Genomic DNA, 20,297 nt, shown 5'->3' on the forward strand with positions numbered 1-20,297 from the left:
AGAAGAATTGCTTAAATTGTGGGAGGTCGGTGTCGGCATTATCGAAGTTGAATTTTTAAATGCATGCCGCTTTGTTAAAAACTATTAGTGACTTCCCTGGATATGCAATGTTGTAATGATAGAGCACAAAAGGTAAGCTCGCTTGTCCTAACTGCAATAAGGACACAGAGTCCCAGTGGTTGATGTATAACCATAAGTTTTGTTACATGGGTCATCGTCGAGATAAGTATAGACATGATAAAAGGAACTTTAATGAAAAGCTGGATTTAAGAGAGGTGTCAAAACAACTGTCTGGAAATGAAGTGTTAGCTCAAGTGAGCAAAATTAACATAATATTTAGAAAGAAGTCTGATACCAAAGTTGGAAAGAAGAGAAATCGAGATGATAATAAGGAAAAAAGAAAGGCATCTTGTTGGAAGAAGAGAAGTATCTTCTTCAATTTACCATACTGGGCAGGAAATAAATGGATGGGGTGGATTTCTCCAAAAACATCACTGTGGGGCCCACCGAGCATTGTAGTGTAAGAACTTTCCATTTCGCACATCCAGACGCTATCTGCTTTTCACAATCATTGCATGATCACACTACCAAAAAATAGGGCTTCGCCGACGGCTAAAAACCGTAGGCAATTACCTTCCCCGATGGTTAAAACCCATCGGACGGTCTATCAGGAAGGGGGGCGTGGACATGAGCACGAGGAGGAGAGAGAGAAACATGTGGAGCATGTAGTCGAAGATTATTACTACATCGCGACCCTACACTTGGGGTTGTGAACAATGACGCCAAAAACTTGTTCACTACCCCAAATTTAGGGTCGCGGCGTAGTAATAATCTTGGTAAGACCGAGGTCGAATACACAAGGACTGAACCTTGTACGTAATCTGAAAGTAACTAGAACTAGAACTAGAAGAAGATGTAATCTAAATCAGGAAAATTAAGAGAGTAATTGTGAATAGATTAATTAAAAGCTACTAAATTTAAAGGTGATAACTAGGGTGTCAAGGTTCCACTTGTAGCAATTGAGAAGTTACCTTGCATTGATTCAAGGACATAACTGGAATCAGAGTCCTATCTTATCCAATTGGTAAGAAGAGATTTGTCAGATCTCTGAACTTCTCATGGATCTAATCATCAAAGGATGAGAGTGGTGAAGATTTAAAAGTGATTCTGTCACCTAACCATGCCCAGGAGACAAGGCAAACAACAACATTTTACCAAACCCACAACCAATTATAAGAGAATTGAGAAGATTAGGAGGATTCCATCACCCAACCATGCCTTGAGATGATGGTGAACAACGGGATTGCCTAATTTCATAATCTCAATACATGAAAATAAGATATCTCAAGCTATCACAAATCTATTGTAATTTGAGTCACAACAAACTGTTGAGGGTCAAATATTGCATATCAGACCCAGTTGTTGCCTAGATTTATGAACATGGTACCGTTTAATAGCTCATTTTAATCATGTTTCTGTTGCAAGGTGGAATTGCGAGCTGGGACTGGATCGAGATGCTAAAAACATGGAATTAACGTTTCGAATGCACCAAGGCAAGGGACAGACCCCAGGAGACCAAGATCGACGGATGTGCATGCCAGGGATTCAAGAAAATTAAGAAACTGAAGCTCAAGCGGCCTGAAAGTCAGTCAGAATGCAAGATCACTGGGTTTCCATCATCTGTTTGGCTCGAAACTTTATACATGGCTCGAGGACCAAAAACTAACTGTACACGTCAAATTTCAGTCATTGGATCCTCGTGAAAGTGACTGAACTAACAGATCAGTCCATAAAACCCTGATTTGGGGCCTACCTGCCGTCCAGATACTCTCTAACTTCGGCCCCCACGGCTCAAATGAAATGGGGAACAAGATGGATGGTGTGGATTTCTCATAATCATCATACAGTGTACATAGTACACTTTTTGCACTAAGACGTGCATGGCAAGATGCTGACCGATACTTCTTTTTTAAGTTAAAAAATCAGGCAGCGTCTTCCACGCCGACCGTCGGTTGATCCTTGTAGGCCCCACTCATCATCCGTTTAGATGATTTGAACCGTTAAATTGTTACAGGAGACGGCCAAGACCAACGCCTAGGTTTCCTTCTTCCACCATGTAAGCGTATGCATGTTCCCAACCGTCAATCGCAGAATGGACGGCGGAATAGAAAACGACGTGGGCCACACCGATTCTAATAAAAAACTAGCCATTTCCAATTGGTTTTTTGAGTAGAGTTCAATGATCGGTGTGGAATTTTTAACTGACATCAGTTGTGGGTCCACCGACCATCACAGCGATAAAACGCGTAGGCTCGGTTTCGCAACAAAGCCTGCGGGGGAATCTTGTGGGCCGCCACTGTACTTCATCGGTTAGATCTGGACCGTCCATCAGAAACCCACGCTCCCTGTAATCCTAGCCTAGATGACAGAATGGCAGAAGTTAATGAATATTGGTTTTAAACCGTCCAAACAAGACAACCGACGGTGAAGTAAAAAGTTCTGTGTGCCTCATCAACAGAAGGCCAAAAATACACCTTCCAACCGAAATTCCAAGGGGAACAAGGTGGACGGCTTGGATTTTCCAAATGTTAGCTGAAGTGGGCCCCACCAATACATCAACGTAAGTTGAGTTGCATTGGCACGCCCTTACGCAGCTCCCACCGACCCCAGCTGCGTGAAGGAGGTTCTCCACCTACTTCAGCCCTTACGCACACCTCCACAGGGGGCAGCACCGACTCTCCTATGCCTGCCTATAAGAAAGAAGAGAGAAAGGGAAAGGGGGAGGAGGTTGGCCAGGAGATTGGAACGTGAAGACAGGGAGAAGAGAGAGAAGTTTTTTTCCTTTACTTTTTCTTTCGTTTATTTGTTTATTTTAGCCCATTCATGTGTGGCTAAACCCCTTAGCTAGGGCTAAGAGGTGAAGCCTGTAGCGAGATGGGAGATTTTACTGTGTGCCTTTAATTCATAAACTGAATTTGATATAGTTGATTATCAAAGGAATATTTTTCTTAGTCTTTTATGGTCTGTTGTGACTGAAATTACAATGGGTTTGCAATGGCTTTGAGTATTTCTTTTCCCCTTTTTATGTTTATGAAGTCAGGAACCCCTGTTGTTCATCATTGTCCCATGGGCATGGTAGGATGACAGTACCCTTCCTGATCCTCATACATTGTTGGTTGGTTGGTAATTAGTTTAATTCTGTTGTTTACTTTGTCTCCTGGGCATGGCTTGGTGATGGAATCCATTCTAATTCATATACCTTTCACCTCTTGAAAACTATATTAAAGGAAGTCTAGTTAAATTCCATGATTTCTGAAGCAGGCATAATTTCTCCCTGATCTCTACAAGTGGATCCTCTGAATCTCTAGTTTCTTTCCTCTGAATTCCTTAAAGCTTTAGATAATTGTTCCACAATTATTTCTTAAATTCTACTTGGTTTAGATCACATCTTAGTCTATTTCTATTTCTACTTGGTTTCAGATAACGTACAGGTTTCAGTCCCTGTGGATTCGACCTCGGTCTTACCGAGTTTATTACTACATCACAACCTTGCACTTGGGGTGTGAACACAAACCATTAAAAACTAAAAATATTCCTTCATAAACAACTAGAATCCAAGAGAGTTCAACATAACATGAAGACTAAAATATTTTAAAGGAAAGACATAAAGAAAGCAATGAAGGAAGAGGAAGAAACTCTAGCCATCCCATGCTCCACATGTTGCTCTCTCCTCCTCATGCTCACGTCCACGCCTCCACGGCTGCCCAAGTTCGCCCTCTCTCTCTCTCTCTCCCTTTTTATAGAGACTGGACGTCGATGCTGGAGTCGGCAAAGATATAAGTTACGGGCGTAACTTGTTTGCGCAGCAACAACGGAAGAACCGCGTTTGGCCTGCTTTTGATGCTGATAAGTGATCCGTTGCCGGGATCTGAGTCATTCAAACTCCTTGGTGGCAGTCGACCCCAACTTCTTGAGATTTTGGATGGTCCAGATGGATGGTCTGATCACTTCCATGATCATGCAATGACCGTGAAAAGGGACAGCATCTAGACATACGAAACGCAAAGTTCTTGCACTGTGATGCTCGGTGGGCCCCACAGTGATGTTTTCGGAGAAATTCACTCGATTTATTGGATTCCTGGCAAAATTTTGGTCGGAAAGGGGTAGTTTTGGTCGAGTTTTGGTGCTACCCACTGTATCAAATCACCCCGTCGTTCATCCTATGTTTGACAGTGATCTGCGTGTATAGACGTGCATGGGAGCGGAAAAACTCCATGGCTAGGGTCGTGGCCACCCCCTAGATTGAATGGATGGTCCCAATCGTCCACTCGGATGATGGTGATGGCCCGCTACAAATCATAGTAGACAGATGTCCGCCCGCTGTGTGAAAGAGATCAGGTCAACCCGATCTTTAATGAGGGTCTAGGTCCGGTGCGGCTCGGCTGTGCTCTTGCTGTGTACACGCATTACACAGGTAGGTCTCACAGTGATGTTTTTGATAAATCTACTCCATTCATCCTCTCCTCCATCCAATTTAAGGGGTTGAGAGCAAAATTGAACCATATCTAGATATCAGGTGGGCCCTAAATTAGTGATTTAGTGGCTGATCTGTCCGTTAGGCCACTTCCACAAAGATCCAAGGGCTGAATTTCAACGTGTATGGTTAATTTAGGGTCTTTCGGCTAGATATAAAGTTTCGAGCTAAACAAATGGTGGGAACCCTGTGATCTTGCATTCAAAAAAAATTTCAAGCCTCTTTATTTTCAATCACTTGATTTTCTAAGATCTTTGGCATTTGAATTCTTCGATCTCGGTCTCCAAAGATCTGTCCATTGCCTTGGTGATTTTTTTGTGTTAAATCCATGCTTTTAATACCCTTTTCAGTCCAAGCTTCCTAAATTCACCTTGCACACAAACACGATTAAAATAGAACGTCAAACATTATCGTGTTTGTAAAATCAAGTAATAACTCAGGTCTAATATGCAATATTTAACCCTTAACAATTGCGTCACAACCTTGATGTGATGCACATCGAGAAGAATGTATGCGACAATGTGCTTGGGATGTTTTTGAACATCGACGAGAAGACAAAGGACAATGTGAAGTCTTGTCGGGACCTCCAAACAATGAAGATAAGACAAACACTTCAACCAAAGTAGAGGCCATCAGGCAAAGCATATTTGCCCCTTGCGTGCTTCAAGTGGCGAATAAGGAGAAGGATAATTTTTACAGCGTTATAAAGAACATGAAGGTACCAGATGGCTATGCGAGTAATATCTCACGATATACCAATCTCAAAATGAGGAAGATTTTAGGACTCGAGAGTCATGACACTTATGTTTTACACTCATGTTCAACAAATACTTCCGATCACCGTACGAAGGACATTACCTCCAAACGTGAGCTCAATCCTAATTGAATTAAGCGGATTCTTTAGAGATTTATGTTCTAAGGTTGGTTAGATGCAGGATTTCAAGTTTCTTGAATCTCAGATTGCTTTAATGCTTTGCCATTTAGAGAAGATCTTTCCGCCATCATTCTTTGATATCATGGTGCATTTGCCTATACATTTAGCTAGCGAGGCAATGTTAGCCGAGCCAATACAATACCGCTGGATGTACCCAATCAAAAGTGTGTTTTAAGGTCTCAATATGACCATTCATTTATCTTGTTCTAATAGATAAAATCATGTATACTTATATGTCTATTATGTGACTATAGGTACCTACAGAGACTAAAGTCCTATGTCCGAAACAGATGTCAGCCAGAGGGTTCGATTGCAGAGGGGTACCTAACTGAAAATGCCTAACATTCTGCTCTCGGTACTTACATGGTGTTGAGACAAGACTCAACAGACCGGTTCGAAATGAGGACTTTAGGGATGCGGTAGTAGGTCGTCCATTGGGAAAGATTGACGTGTTTACTATCGAATATGTTGATAGGACATAGGCACATAAATATGTGTTGTTTATTTGTAATGTCAATTCATAAGAATCTCACTTATTTACGACTTATTCATCGAATTGAATAAAATGCAGTGAACACAGGAAAGTGATTAAGGAGGAGATGCCCCGAAGAGCACCGAGGCTCCTAGAATGCATCGACAATGAAAAGTTTCTAAATTGGCTTGGGAAGCATGTGGACCATGTTGGGAATGATCAAGTTTCGAAAGAAGTTAGAAGCCTGGCTCGGGACCCTAACATTGTTGTAAGAAGATTTAAAGGATACATCATTAATGGTTTTAGGTTTCGTACAAAAAACCATAAGAGGGACTTAAAAACACAGAATATTGGAGTTGTAATATAACGCCATGTTCAACCAGAACAGTATCCTAAGGCGTTCACGTAGGATTTTTCGCAGGACCGTTCGCTTAAACTGCTCGTGTGTGGGGTACCTATAACAAATTAACTCAGGTTATCCCATTAAGGCGGACCAGTCTGGTTGGGTTCGGGCCAAGTGCGAGCCGTCAAGCCAGATGACCTGTTTGTACTTGGCAACAGCCTGTGCGGCCCGTGCAACAGCCTAGGAGGGTTGGAAAAATCTAAAAATTAGAAAAGCTATAGATCTCACTAGTCTTGTGGTCCATCGGGGGACCACGGACTCAGTAGACACCTAAAAGTTGATTATCTGCGCCGTCCTAACGGCACTTGCCGAGCGCAACTCGCCACAGCCTTGACCCAAAGGCTAGAACTTAAATCTAGCACTTTTAAATGAAACTAAGATATTAGGCTTTGCAACCATCGGATCTCTTCTACATTTACGGTGAAGGCCTAAAATATTTTTCTATGCCCGTCCATAAAATCTAGAACCCGATCGTGAAACGGTAACCGTTGATCGCAAATCGGACCTTTGCGGTAAAACCTCGCATCTGTTTGCCTTCAAACCTTGCACGGCCCTTCATCTGGCCATGGGGCACTTATCCTATAAATTTGGTGGCCAAGGGGGCATCAGAACCGCTCCAACAGCTAGAATGGACCCCACAGGGCCATTTAAAGATCGGAACCATACGATAAAACCCCGCATCCGCTTGTCTTCAAATTTTACATAACCCCTCATCGGGTCATGAGACACCTACACACAAAATTTGGTGGCCATGGGGGTGACAGGAATGCCCCAAAGCTAAAAGGGGCCCCCACAAGGCCATTAAAGGAAATTGTTGGAACTTAAGGTCATTTGGCCCAAACCTAGGAAATAAAGCCCTAGCTCTCTCTCACACACTCCCACTACTACCCCAACCACAAAAGAGAGAGAAGTGAGAAAAGAGAGAGGAAGAAGATAAAGAAGGAGAGTGTGGAAGGAAGAAGGGAGAGAAAAATGGTGCCAAGGGAGGTAAAAATCTAGAAACCCCACTTCCCTTTCCTCAAAGAACCCCACATCCACAACCACAAGTGATTTCTATATGATTGGGGAGGTAAGCACCCCTCCTTTTTGTAATCCTTTGTGTTGACCTAGGATTTGCATGAAATTCTAACATGCAAATGCACTGCCTCAGGATTCCGGCCAATCGACCCCAAGTTCGACACTTCTAGGTCGTTTCCCAAGATCTCAACGATCTATAGGTGCGGCCTATTATTCTTAGGTGGTTTAGTATCAATTTTACTATGAATCTAATAATTATGAGTGGTTGGGTGAGGTATTTAAATAATCTAAAGAGAACCTAGCAAGACCTTACATTTTAGATCCTCCCAATTGATATGAAATGATTATGTTATGTTTATTATTCCTCAACATGATTGGGCATGAATTGGGTGATTGCACGTTCATCTTCTACTTGATTCTTGTATCATGTTTCCTTATTGCATGTATGATACATTAACCCTTGTGTATTTTTGTGTTATGAGATATGTATAGTTCTTAGCCTCCTCACTAACCCCACACAACACACATGCACATTTATTTCGTAATATTGTTAGCAATTCCATCTATAGAGGAATCTGAATTTTTGGGTTTGATGTACGAGTGCATGATGTCACCTGTTTTAGATGATAAATTTTGATTTGTAGAAGTGTCATTGAATACCAACAAATCCCTGGGTTGGTCAGGAAACTGAGGAGAGAGAAGATGGTCCCGTTGGTAGGACCATCCTGCAGCTAAACTAGCGGATTTGGGCAGATGCGAATAGGCAACAGTAGTTGGACTACATGGGTCGCTTGTACCCGATAGTCTGTCACGTAATCGCCTGAACTCGCATAGTCTAGTCCACTTACTAACCCACCATGTTTGTTAACCCTGTCTGCTCACGCCTGTATGGAACTTGGAACACCCTTCAATCATTGAAGCCCATTGATAACAATTTGAAACTGATCCACTGACTCGAGAGCCAGGCATAGTTGAATGGGACAGTGTCCGAGCTGTCGGCATACACTGGGGTAACGAGCCTCCCCATAGTGACTGCGAGCGATCCCTCTTCTCAACACTCCCCATGTACTTAAAATTGAGGATGGGGAACCCGACGAGTTCAAGGATCGCAGAGTCCTGGCCTCGCACGTTGAGGGGCCTTGACCTCACAACCAGTTGAGGGCAATGATACATGGGGTGTACTAGTTTTTCCAATCTACTAGTTGAACGGAATTAATTAAAAATTCGGCTAACACAATCACGATTGCATCGCACTAGTTAGGTTGGCGACTCGACAGTTGATGTCGCAATGAGGGAGTGTTGTTCATACGCGATCATTAAATGGAGTCGCTCGAGGGAGTGTTGTTGCGAGGTCATTCATTTATTATGCATATGCATTAACAAGATTAGCTAGGTGTTTATGGATGTTTGTCTTTCATTAAATTCATCATAAAATTGATACTTGTTGTAACTTAAGACTAATAGAACCCACTGAGTTGATCACTCACTCCCACTCTGGGACGGTATTTTAAAACACTAACCAGACTCTTCAGTAGCTGCAGGTAATGCTGAGTTCGAGGAGTCGTGCAGCGCGGGCATTGACGAGGAGGATGAGTTGTCCTACTTCCAGCTAATGGATGGCTCACCATAGATTTAGCAGATGATTTTGGTCATTAAGTAGTGGACTCAGCACACTATTCTTTTGGAATATATCATTCTTTTGTATTTCTGTTGGGCGATGCCTGGTGTGACCCATTGATATTTTTGGAGTTGTATATATTTAGCTACTTCCATTTCAGTAAACTAGTTGTGATTGTGATTCTGATTTCAAGTAATTCCATACTGCTCATTAAACCGGATTAAACGCAAAACAGAAAAATGGGTTATAAGTGATACCCGGGAACTTGGGAGTCGAGCGTATGCACCCCCCAATTTTCTGGGCATTACATGTAGTGACGACAAAGAACATCAAGCTTTGCAAGTACAAGTGATATAAACCCTGTTATAAGGGATGTGGATTACTATGGTATTTTAACAGACATTATCGAGTTAGATTATTGTGGGTCCAAGAAAGTTGTATTATTTAGGTGTGATTGGGTGGATGTAAGAATTCAAGGCAGGGGAATCAAGAAGGATGAATTGGGGTTCATGCTCGTGAATTTCAAACAATTATGGCATACTAGTCGGAACCTGTATGATGAATCATATGTCTTAGCAACCCAAGTACAACTGGAATTCTATGTCCCCGATCTCATAGATTGTGATTGGCATGTTGTTATCAAGTCAAAACCGAGGGATTTGTTCGAAATGGGCATGAATGATTCATTTGTTGATAATGATACATACCTTCAGAGCTTGCCTTGCATTAATCATACATTGGAAGCGACTATGCTTGCCAACAATGATAATGTGAGTTGGGATAGGATAGATGTGGAGGGAAACGAAGTTAACACTCCACAAAACTTATCTAATTTGATTAAAGAGGACTACGATTCTGGGTCAGAATCTGATGATTAGGTATTGATGCCTAACACAAATGTGATGCATGCTTCTTCTTTTTTATGCTCATAATTATTTGGTTAACTCCAATCTCATTACATATATTATTTTCATCTTGTGAAGGAAATGAAGATGTCGACCTCCAGCCATTATCATTAGAGCTTTATTAACCCAGTCCTGACCACTAGCCAAGTCGGACAGAGTTTAGATAGTTCAACACCGACTCTGGGTATATAAATATATAATTTAAGTGAAGTGAAGTTAAACATGTAATTTTATTTGGAATGCTCATATTTCAAATATTTAGAATGCTCATATTTGTTCTATTGTTTCATAAAGAGAGCGGTATTTATAATAGACGATTTCGAGGCCCTATAGTCATCAGTGAGGTGGTGAACTTACCACCCAATAAGTAGTTGAATATAAGTTAGAATAAGTATGGGTAGCCTATTGGACACAAGTACAACGAATTTACAAGATGGCTTGGCATTTTAGCTAGGAATGGGTGCTTAGCGTCACTTGATCATGATAGTTGGCATCATGTGCCACTTTCTAACAAGAACGGGATTTGGAATGAAGTGAAGGTAATATGAAATCAAAAATTCAATTATGCCCTTTTATATAATTGATCTTTGGAAAAAAAAATCTGATACCAAAGTTGCATGCTAAGTATAATTGATAATTGATGTATTGCCGCTCAAGTGGAATATTGACAAGGAGCATCGAAATTGGGTTATGAAGTCCATCGGAGGTTCATGGAAGGAGTGGAAGAAAAGGTTTTAAAAAGAACACTACAACCAGTATTTGACTAATGAGGAACGAATCGCTCATTGTCCTGATCGAGTGGATCCGACACATTAGAAGTGGCTTGTCACTTATTGGTCAAGTGATGAAGGACAGGTAGAAATTAAACATAAAGAAAAATTATATCCATGGTGGTGTATATTATTATTTATATTAAAATTTAGTTATTTTTATTGTGTCTCATTGTAAGCCCGCACTCAAAGGAATAAAATCAACCACAGCAAGCATTGTATGGCCCACACCACCTGCTCAAGGAGCTTTGCTCAAGTGCGTGAAGAAGAGGTAAATTCTTCTTTGATTTCTAAACTTGAAATGCCAACCTTCTGCTTTAATATGATTGTTACCAACTTATCTGTTTTTACATGGAAAAAGTGGGCAAAGAATCTTAATGGAGAGTCTCCTGATCTGGCAACGCTGTTCATAACGACCCATCGAAAGAAGGGTGGGAGTGTTGTGAACGAGGAGTCGGCTCATGTTATTGTATGTAGAAATTTATTAATCATTGACATCTCAGTTAATATTTTTACATTAACTCATGATATTAAACAACTTATTTAATGTTTTTCGACACTATAGGAAATGATCGAGGAGTTACGGGCAACTCAGACTGTTGAGTCCTCTCAGAGTAGCACTGCCCGAGACGAATTTTTATCCCAAATATTGGGACCAGAGCATCCAGGTCAAGTCCGCATGATAGGGTTAGGTCCCATAGCTTCCATGTTATGGGGCACAAGAAATACCATTGCAAAACTTCAGAGGGAGACTAAGGAGTTATGACAACATATGAATAAGCGGGTAGATCAGTTGGTGGAGGAGCGGATGAAAGAACATATGGATAAGCATCTAGAGCAAATGGAGCAACAGATGACAGAGCAAATAACAGAGCAGATGGAGTAATAGATGACAGAGTGAATAACAGAGCAGATGATGGCATGAATGAAAGATACTATGAACTCATTGGCAGCAACTGACCTAACTTCAGGCAATGTACTAAGTGTAGAGGTTGTTCTGCATGAATCAACAACTACATTTGCACAGGCCGACTCAGTATCCACTCCTAGGGATATACTCGAGGCTGGGGGACCTCAATCGAAGGGGACGAAGAATCAATAGGTAGTTTTTTGCTGGGATTCATTTATGTGTGATCTTTTACATATATATTTATGTTTTGTTACATTTCATGAGTTCTTATAGTTCACCATCATGGGTTTTGTGATCCCTTCGTTTTTTGTAGTTCACCATCATTGAATAGTTGGTCCTTTTTTTTTCAGGTCAAGTTGTACTTATGTGTATTTATGTGTTTGACACGTGAAAGAATCCAAGAGCTCCTAATTTGCATAAAGTTGTTGAGAAGGATGAGAAGGAGTTGTTGTTGCTACTGATGGCCATTTGCCTTAGTGATGGTCTTGAAATGAGGGTTGCAGATGGAAAAATGGTGGGCCACAGTAAAATCGTAGCCATCCAAATATGGTTGGTTCTTTTTCTTTTTCTTTTTTTCAAATAAAAAAATATATGATGTTACCTTCTTTTTTTTTTACATGCATTATTTGACCCTGATACCTTGTTCTCTTAATTTCGTTTCAACGTAATTTGAAGGTGGAGCATTCCAAATGTCATTGATGGTTTGGTTTTTTAATGTCCTAGGAAATTCATGATCTTCATGGCCAAGGTGTTTCTGTTGATAATATTTCTGCGCATCTGTCACCTTAGGCGTCAACCTTGTTTGAATTTTTGCCACCCTTCATCAAGCGACAGGTTATACTAATCTTCCATATTCATGTTGATTGAGAGAAACCATGATTACTTTCTTTTTCCTATTTTCTGCTAATTTATTCCTAGATGCTCAAAGACACGTCTTAAAAGAAAATTTGTCATGATACAGTTGCTCCTTCACCCTGAATCAGATGACTCTGCCGAGTTATCGCAGATAAGAATACTTTATATTTAGGTACCGGTAAGTTGTGAAATTTGTGATGACCCATAAACTTCGATGTGGATGCATATTTAGTAAATATTTCAAAAGCTTGGTGACTCAACTCAAAACTTGATCAAACAGTCTCTTTTCAGAATCATGTAATAGTCTTAGCTTTTTTATTTTTTACCAGGCTACTAACGTATGATAGCATTTTTCAGTCAAATTCTATACACTTCAGTGATATGATGATGTTCTGTGGCCATTCTGCAGATTGGAGTTGAGACTGTCCCAGTTCTTGTTGGTCCTGTTTCATACTTGTTGCTTTCAAAGCTAGCGAAGGGTGTGGAGAAATCATTTTCTTCTGTCTTTGCTTGGGAAGATCATTCCAGTTTACAAGTTAGCTCTCTCCTCGAAGTAGCTGTGGTGTTTTGAGTGAAGGCAATAAATTTGTTACATTTAGGCAATTGATTCTTTTTCTACTGATTCTTGTATGTATGTTCAGGCTTCAGCCAAGGAGTCTCATGATGCATCGCAAAATACAACCAATGACACACAGGTTTGCACATAAGAATTTATTTGTTATTCCTATAAACTGCAGAAAAGGGGAACTAATTGTTTGGCTATTTAAATGTGTTCTGCAGGAACTTCTTCGTGAATCCCAACTTAGTGAAGCAGAAGAAAAGCAAACCAAGGATCTTGCTGAAAGTTCTCAAGAAGAAGATGCTTTTACTCCATCTGTCCTCGCTACGAACTTAAAGCTTGATTCTACTCCTCCAGTTGATGAGTAAGTAATTGATTACTTTCTCACCCTTTTCTTTGCTTGCTAAGAATAAAACATGATGACTAAGAAATAACACCTTAGTCCAAACAATACCTCATTTTCATGAATATGAAGCCTTTCTTCTTCCTCCTCTTAACTTTTGAAGTTGCAGGTTTCTGCCCAATGTTTTTGAACAATATATAGGAGGGAAAAGAAGCTAATATTTTTCATTCTACTCAATTTTTTTATTCTTGAGTATCCTATCATGACTACTGGGAACCGTTGTGTGATGATGAATTCATTTCAGCTCATCTGATGAAGAATATGACAACAAGGAAAATGTTGACCATCATCTGCACAAGGTGATCCTGTTAAAGCTTTTGTAGATGACGAGACTGAGGAAGAGGATGACGGTGACAATGATCTGATGCGATTCCGAGAAAATGAAGAGGATGAGGATGGTGAAGATAATGAGGAACTTGGTGATTTGGTTGTGACTGGATACAAAGAGATGCCCATAGATAGTGAGAGTCGTGATGAACTTCTTCAAAAGTGGCTTGAACAGCAGGATGCAGCTGCAACAGACAATGTCTTGCAGAGATTGACTTGTGGTTGGAAACAGAGAGATCCAACATTGCTTTGTGAGGAAGAAGATGAGGAAGAGTTGGGTGAGGATTCTATAGATGATTCAGTGGATGATGAGCTTCCAGAAAATATCACCCGACAAAGTTCAAAAAAAGCAAAGCAGATGATTGATCAGATGTACAATGATGGGGATAATGTCTTTGTATCTTCAGATGACGAGGAAGTAGAGCAAAGGCTAGTTTGTCAATGCCTTCTTGAACAAACTGTGAGTGCTTTTCTCGAGATATGGCTACATGTGTTATTGACTGACTAATGTGTTTCTTTTTCCCAGAACTTGTCTTTCTTTCTCAAACTTTCAAGATGTCAATCAGCTTCTGTAACTATTAAGTGAAACAAAACCACATTCTTCTCACAAGAGGAGTTTCTCTTTCTTTTTTCATTGTGCTTCAAGAATTCAAAATTTCTCGTAACTTTTTGCCTGCTCAAAATGTTGCTAGCTGTATTTAAGAAAACTGGATAAGTATTCATTAGGTATTTGTGATTTAAACATGTAAAAATACATAATGCATGGATATTTGGAAATAGGTTTAGGGCAAACCAGAGGATGCATTATTCTTTTATGTCCTTATTTTCCTTCTTATCAGTTGATATTTCTTGGTTGAGTAGTTTTAAGTCTGTAGTTGTCAGTGAATAACTATTCTTGAGATTATGGCCATTAAGAATAGTGTTAAAAAAAAGCGCTTCTACAGTATTCTGACCAGAGTTTTCAATTGGAGTATATTGTATCATTTACCACCTATATGGCCGTATCACCCTATATCGCTCCTATCATGTTGAATGTACCTTACCATCAATCATTGTTTCTTTTCTTTGGCTTTATCTTTTCTTCCATCATGTTGAATGTACCTTACCATCAATCATTGTTTCTCATGGTTCGTTTTTCAAATGTTTACAGCTTTCTTTGATACACTAGTCACTGGAGGAAACAGCAATAGCCCTTCGAAGGTGAATGAATCTGTACCTCGTGAATTTGCATATTCAAATTTCAAACTAAATGCTCAAGGAGATGCCTTTTCTCTTCTAAGAAATTGAAACTACAATATCAGAATTCAAAGGTGGCCTCTGTTTTATGGATTACAAAATTTTTTAGATAGACTTGTGTTTACATCCTTTCCTAATTTAGATAGAAGTATGTAATTGAAATCAAGTTCATCTATAGAGTTCTTTTTGTAGAGCAGGTTGATCATCATTCACTCCATTACCACTTTGTGGAGAAGTTGGTGATTGTAACTTCTTCTTTAGCCTCTATTGGAACCCCAAACTACTGCCTACTTTTGGCACTGTTGGTAGTTTTTTTAAACTGCATGTCCTTGCCCTGGCCCATTTTCGCCTCTAATAGTACATGCGGCATAGGCCATCAGGTGCCCAAGAATTAACCCAACATAGTTTTGTGATCCCTTCGTTTTTTGTAGTTCACCATCATTGAATAGTTGGTCCTTTTTTTTCTTTAGGTCAAGTCATATTTATGTGTTTGACACACAAAAGAATCCAAGAGACGACTCTCTTTTGCATGCTGAGATCAATCCTCTAAAACATACATCTGCAGAATTGGAAGATATATGGATGACACTTGCGCTTGTTGCATGGGCTTTTGTGGGTAAAAGCCCCACCTGATCCAGGATGCAGACACTCTGTTGTTAGGATGTGTGTTGCAGAATCACACAGATCTAGATCTAGGAAAATAATCCAATGGCACCAAGCAAACAGAAGAGAACACAAAGATTTAACGTGGAAAACCTTTGCGGGAAAAAACCACAGCACAAAGCGACAGAATTCCACTATGAAAGCATAAATTACAAAGAGAAATGACTTACCTTATTCGAACAACCTCAAATTTCACCCTTGCTACACCCTTTAGAAACCCTAAAAGCCTTTTAGAAACCCTTGGAAACCCTTTAGGAGGCCTTAGCATTACTTAGAAAAGCCCTAGGGACCCCTATTTATAATTTAGGAAACTCCACTTATGCACCTCTCTGAAACCGCCTCAAATTTACGCAGTCCGCACAGAATCCACGCAGTATCTACGTAACCTTCGACTAGTCAAAGGAGGGCTTCAACTGGTCGAAGGACCCGTTCGACTGGTCGAGCCTGACCCTCGACTAGTCGAGCACCACGGAACTCTAAAAAACATCGCTGCTGGACTTCAAGTCAAGTGGGCCTCAACTAGTCGAGCAACCCCCTCGACCGATCGAGCAGCATGGTTAATACAAGATTTAAGACATCCTTTTGCAATATCTGCTTCTGCAACTTCAACATACTAAGGTAACAACTCTAGGAACTATTTCAGATCACACCTCAAGAGTAGACCGTGAGGTGGATTTTACACTTGAACCTTTGGTGTGTGTCTATGTTCTTCATATGTTGTTGAAATTAATGCAGCGGGTAATTATCCATTTACTTCTTTGGCTAAACTGATTGCTAGTTCATGTGGTTTTTCCTTTTACCCTTTTTTTACTTTCTTGGCTCATGTGCTTGGTTCGGGCTTTAGTCATTTTAGCCCATTTTTCCACTTCATGTACTTGTATGCTATACTACATATATGCCCATTTTCCAAGCATTGGTTAAGCAACACATGCATCTTTCATCACTGATATGATGCATAAAAGGAACGACTGGCTTGCTCAGCAAGTTGTATCATCTGATGTATGTTTTCCAATTTGTTATTTCAGGGATTGCCCCAATGACATTAAGGAAGCAGTCTCAACTCTAATATTTGTTGCTGCAAGATGTGCAGATTTGCCTGAGCTTCAAACGCTACGAAAACTATTTGGAGAGTGTTACGTGAATGATTTTGCTATGGGCGCTGAAGAATTTTTTGCTTCCCTCGGCATGATGAAATTCTTATTCAGCTTGTTGCTACATGGAGTCATGGAAACAGCATATCTGTATAGTAGGAATAACTTGGAAATCATTAAGTTTATAGCCATGGACATGCTCGTTTGAGTCTCCTCTTGAAGGTTGCATTGTAGGATGCACATATAAATGAGCTTGAGAAGTAGGCTTGTATCGGTCTGGTGTATGAATCCATGTTTTCCCTATTAGGCAGTCTGGCTTCTTCTTCTTTTTCTTCTTCTTCTTTCCATCAATTTAGTTGGAATTTTGTGTCTATTTTTATTGATTTTGATAATGGGTTTGTGATTTCTCTCTAATTTACTCAATTATTCTCTTTAGCCTCGGTTGTTGAGAACTGAGGTAAAAATAGATTTAGCTTCAATTGGAGGCAACTAAGGCTAAAATTTGAATTCAGTCTCAGTTGGAAACAATGGAGGCTAAAATTTTGATTTAGCCTCATTTCGAGAAAACTGAAGCTAAAAAGGTTCTTTTAGCTTCACTTAAAGAACCAAGGCTATAAATATCATTTTAGCCTCGGTTGCTAAAACTGAGGCTAAAGCCTTTAGCCACGAGGGTTTTAACCTCGGTTTTGATAATTGAGGCAAAACTAATAAAGGCTTTAATATCAGTTTTTAACCTTTTTAGCTACAGTTTTGAACCGAGGCTAAAGCCCCCCTTTCTTGTAGTGTGACTCTGGAGAAGATTCATATGAGTGTGAATCCGATGGACATGCTCACCAAGGTAGTTCCTGTAGAGAAGTTCAAGTTCTTTGCAACTTCTCTGGGCTTGGCAAAACCGTAATAGAAGGACTGAGTTTACGCAAAAAGCGATGATGGAGCTATGATGCAAAGAAGGATTAGAGAATGAGAAAAGAAGCTATAAATGATAGTGAATGAAGACATGGTGGAGATTGTTGATAATGTTTTAAATATGTAATTCAATAGTATGTTGATGATAGGTTCGATGCCATCGAGCAGGCTCTGATGTCATCGAAATCAGCTCAATGCTATCGAGAATTTTCAGAATAAATCGATTTGGTTGCTGGACACTTTGGTGCCCTTTACGAAGCCATCGAAGACTCTTCAATGTCATCGAAATCAGCTCAATGCTATCGAGAATTTTCAGAATAAATCGATTTGGTTGCTGGACACTTTGGTGCCCTTTACGAAGCCATCGAAGACTGTTCGATGTCATCAAAGGTTGCTCAATGCCATCGAAGGCCTGGTCGATGCCATCGGTGATATCCAGATTTTCATGTTTGGTCGCTGGAACATTTTGGTATTTTTTCGATTTCATCAAAGTGGTTTCGATGTCATTAAAGGTTAAGTTTTGATATCATCGAAGTATGTTTGATGACATCAAACGATTCAACACAGATTTACACAGATTTGTAAATTTGTGGGATTTCTTTCCGATTTTAATTGGGAATCTCCTAGAGGCTATATATTTTGGTGTAATTGGGATTGGGAGGTATCTAAGGCTTTATAATTCATTCATAATATTTCAATGGCTTGTAAAGGGAGATTCTCTCTATCTCTTGTAATTTCTGCTTTCATAGTGCTTTATGTTGCTTTGTGACATGGTTTTTTTCAGCAAAGGTTTTTCCACTTTAAATTCGAAGTGTTTGCATTGTGCCTGCTTGGTATGATTAGATTACTTCACTTTATTCATCTCTATGTGCTTCCGTGGTCCCCTAACAATGTAGACCAATGATGTCGTGACTACTATCTAATGTTCAAATTATCTCCGATATTATCAAAATATCTCTGATATTATCTTTATCTCTAGCTCAGCGATACTAATAACACTAGTAGCGATACTGATAAGGCTGGAAGTATCAGAAATTCTAGGTATTAACAATGTATCAATATCACTAATGTAATTGTCAATATTTTCAACTATGTAAATTCTAGGTGTAGCTTGTATTGCCAATGCATCAATATCGCCAATGTATTGCCAATATTTTTAGCCATGTAAATTCTAGGTAATGCTTATATCATAAGTGTATTGACAATATTTCAATAATATCACCAACATATTGATATCATCAAAAAAAAAATTTATTAGAAAAAATTTTATTTCAAATTTTTTTCTTGGGCACATGGTTGTATGTAGTGTTCAATTTGTCATTGATAATATTGATAATATCTTGATATTTTCGATATCGCAACATACGAGATATTGAGATCACAATCTTTCGTTTTCTTTCCAATTGTTGATGATTGCTTGGTGAAATATCATATATTGTTGATATTTTGCAATATCGATTGAAGTTTGGATGGAAAGTTGGATGGTTGGGCTGATTTCTTGAACTAGCACATGCTTTTAAGGTCCCATTAAATGGAAACTTGTTATATATGCATTCTTTTTATCATTTTTTTTAATTTCTAAATATACAAATATGTACATTTTAACATCTCCTGAAGTTTCGATGAAGATTCCACTGTTTTTCCTATGTTTCCCCACATTTTTGGTTATCAGCAATATTATCAGCAATATAGATATTTTTTCCATATCCCTAGCCAACGAAACTTGCAGTGATACTGATACATTGAACACTGCTACTATCTACTGATTCTTGTAAGCCAATTAAAGATTGACATGTGGCAAGATTCCTCATCTCCTTCTCTATAAATAGGAAAGCTTCGCCTCATCCAAACACCCCCTTCCCCTCCCCTCTTTCTTCTTATGGCCAGCAATTGATGATGTTTGATCTCCAATAATGACCACGGTTAACCTCTAGCAGATCCGCAACAATTTCAGCATATCGGATCAGCTTCATGTTCAACAATATGCAAGGCCAAATCTATAAATTACTCTATCATTGTTCCAGATCTAATCCCTTCATTCGGTGAGCCACGAACAAGCTTTTATCCCAGATCATCCACTAAACTAACAAGCAGGGCCTTTCATCAGCCGTATGTGGAGAACCAGAACATGATCTAAAGCTGCTCAGTTGCAACACTCTCATGAGAATAATTCATGTCAGGAGCCTCCTTTTCGTCTCTATGGACACGTACAGTCTCTTGATTTCATAATATTGAAGAAGATCATGATCTGTTGTTCGTGTAACATTATCGTCCATCAGATGGAGAACTGCTGTCGTCCATCTGTTTGAGATATTAGTTGTCCATCTATTGCTATGAGTCATTGTCAGCGAAGTGGTCCTGGCCAGTGCCTTATCTCTTTTCCAAGAAGCCTGGTCTATATGGCCCCCACTAGATATGTGTTATGGATTTTTTATTTTTTTAAAAAAAAAGGGACTAACCCGGGATGATCTGTGTGGCATAAACTATAGTGCCCTTAAAGCTCTTAGAAGAATGCACAAATAAGCAGAATGTTAATGCAATATTTTGCATTAACACACACTACCGGAAAAAAAAAAGGGCCAAAAGCTACGGATTAAAGCCGTAGCTAAAGATATATGGCTACGGTTATAATTCGTAGCACGACTGTAGCAATTGGAACTGTAGCTATTGCTTAAAAGGCCATAGCTACAGATT

The 20,297-nt window shown here is 39.7% G+C and overlaps 1 protein-coding gene and 1 long non-coding RNA gene across 3 annotated transcripts; both read left to right on the forward strand.

The window, feature by feature from the left end:
- Positions 1 to 12,304: 12,304 nt before the first annotated feature.
- Positions 12,305 to 13,340, forward strand: LOC131220623 (uncharacterized). Of its 2 annotated transcripts, XR_009158735.1 has the most exons (4): positions 12,305 to 12,397; positions 12,525 to 12,953; positions 13,060 to 13,113; positions 13,199 to 13,340. It is a non-coding gene; the product is annotated as an uncharacterized LOC131220623 (long non-coding RNA). The 2 variants fall into 2 exon arrangements; XR_009158734.1 differs by having other exon boundaries at positions 12,316 to 12,953.
- Positions 13,341 to 16,159: 2,819 nt separating this feature from the next.
- LOC131220224 (uncharacterized) lies at positions 16,160 to 17,069 on the forward strand. Its single transcript, XM_058215184.1, has 2 exons — positions 16,160 to 16,224; positions 16,632 to 17,069. Exons 1-2 carry the CDS (start codon positions 16,160 to 16,162, stop codon positions 16,903 to 16,905), a joined length of 339 nt encoding a protein of 112 aa, XP_058071167.1. The 3' UTR covers positions 16,906 to 17,069.
- The last annotated feature ends 3,228 nt before the right edge of the window (positions 17,070 to 20,297 follow it).

The sequence above is a fragment of the Magnolia sinica genome, chromosome 12, assembly GCF_029962835.1.
Source record: "Magnolia sinica isolate HGM2019 chromosome 12, MsV1, whole genome shotgun sequence".
NCBI classification, from domain to species: domain Eukaryota; kingdom Viridiplantae; phylum Streptophyta; class Magnoliopsida; order Magnoliales; family Magnoliaceae; genus Magnolia; species Magnolia sinica.

What these genes read in the sequence shown, in the direction of transcription:
- LOC131220224 (XM_058215184.1), top strand. Translation starts at nt 16,160, where the DNA reads ATGGTTAATACAAGATTTAAGACATCCTTTTGCAATATCTGCTTCTGC. An exon ending in TGCAACTTCAACATACTAAG is followed by an intron (nt 16,225 to 16,631) that starts GTAACAACTCTA and finishes TTGTTATTTCAG; the next exon opens with GGATTGCCCCAATGACATTA.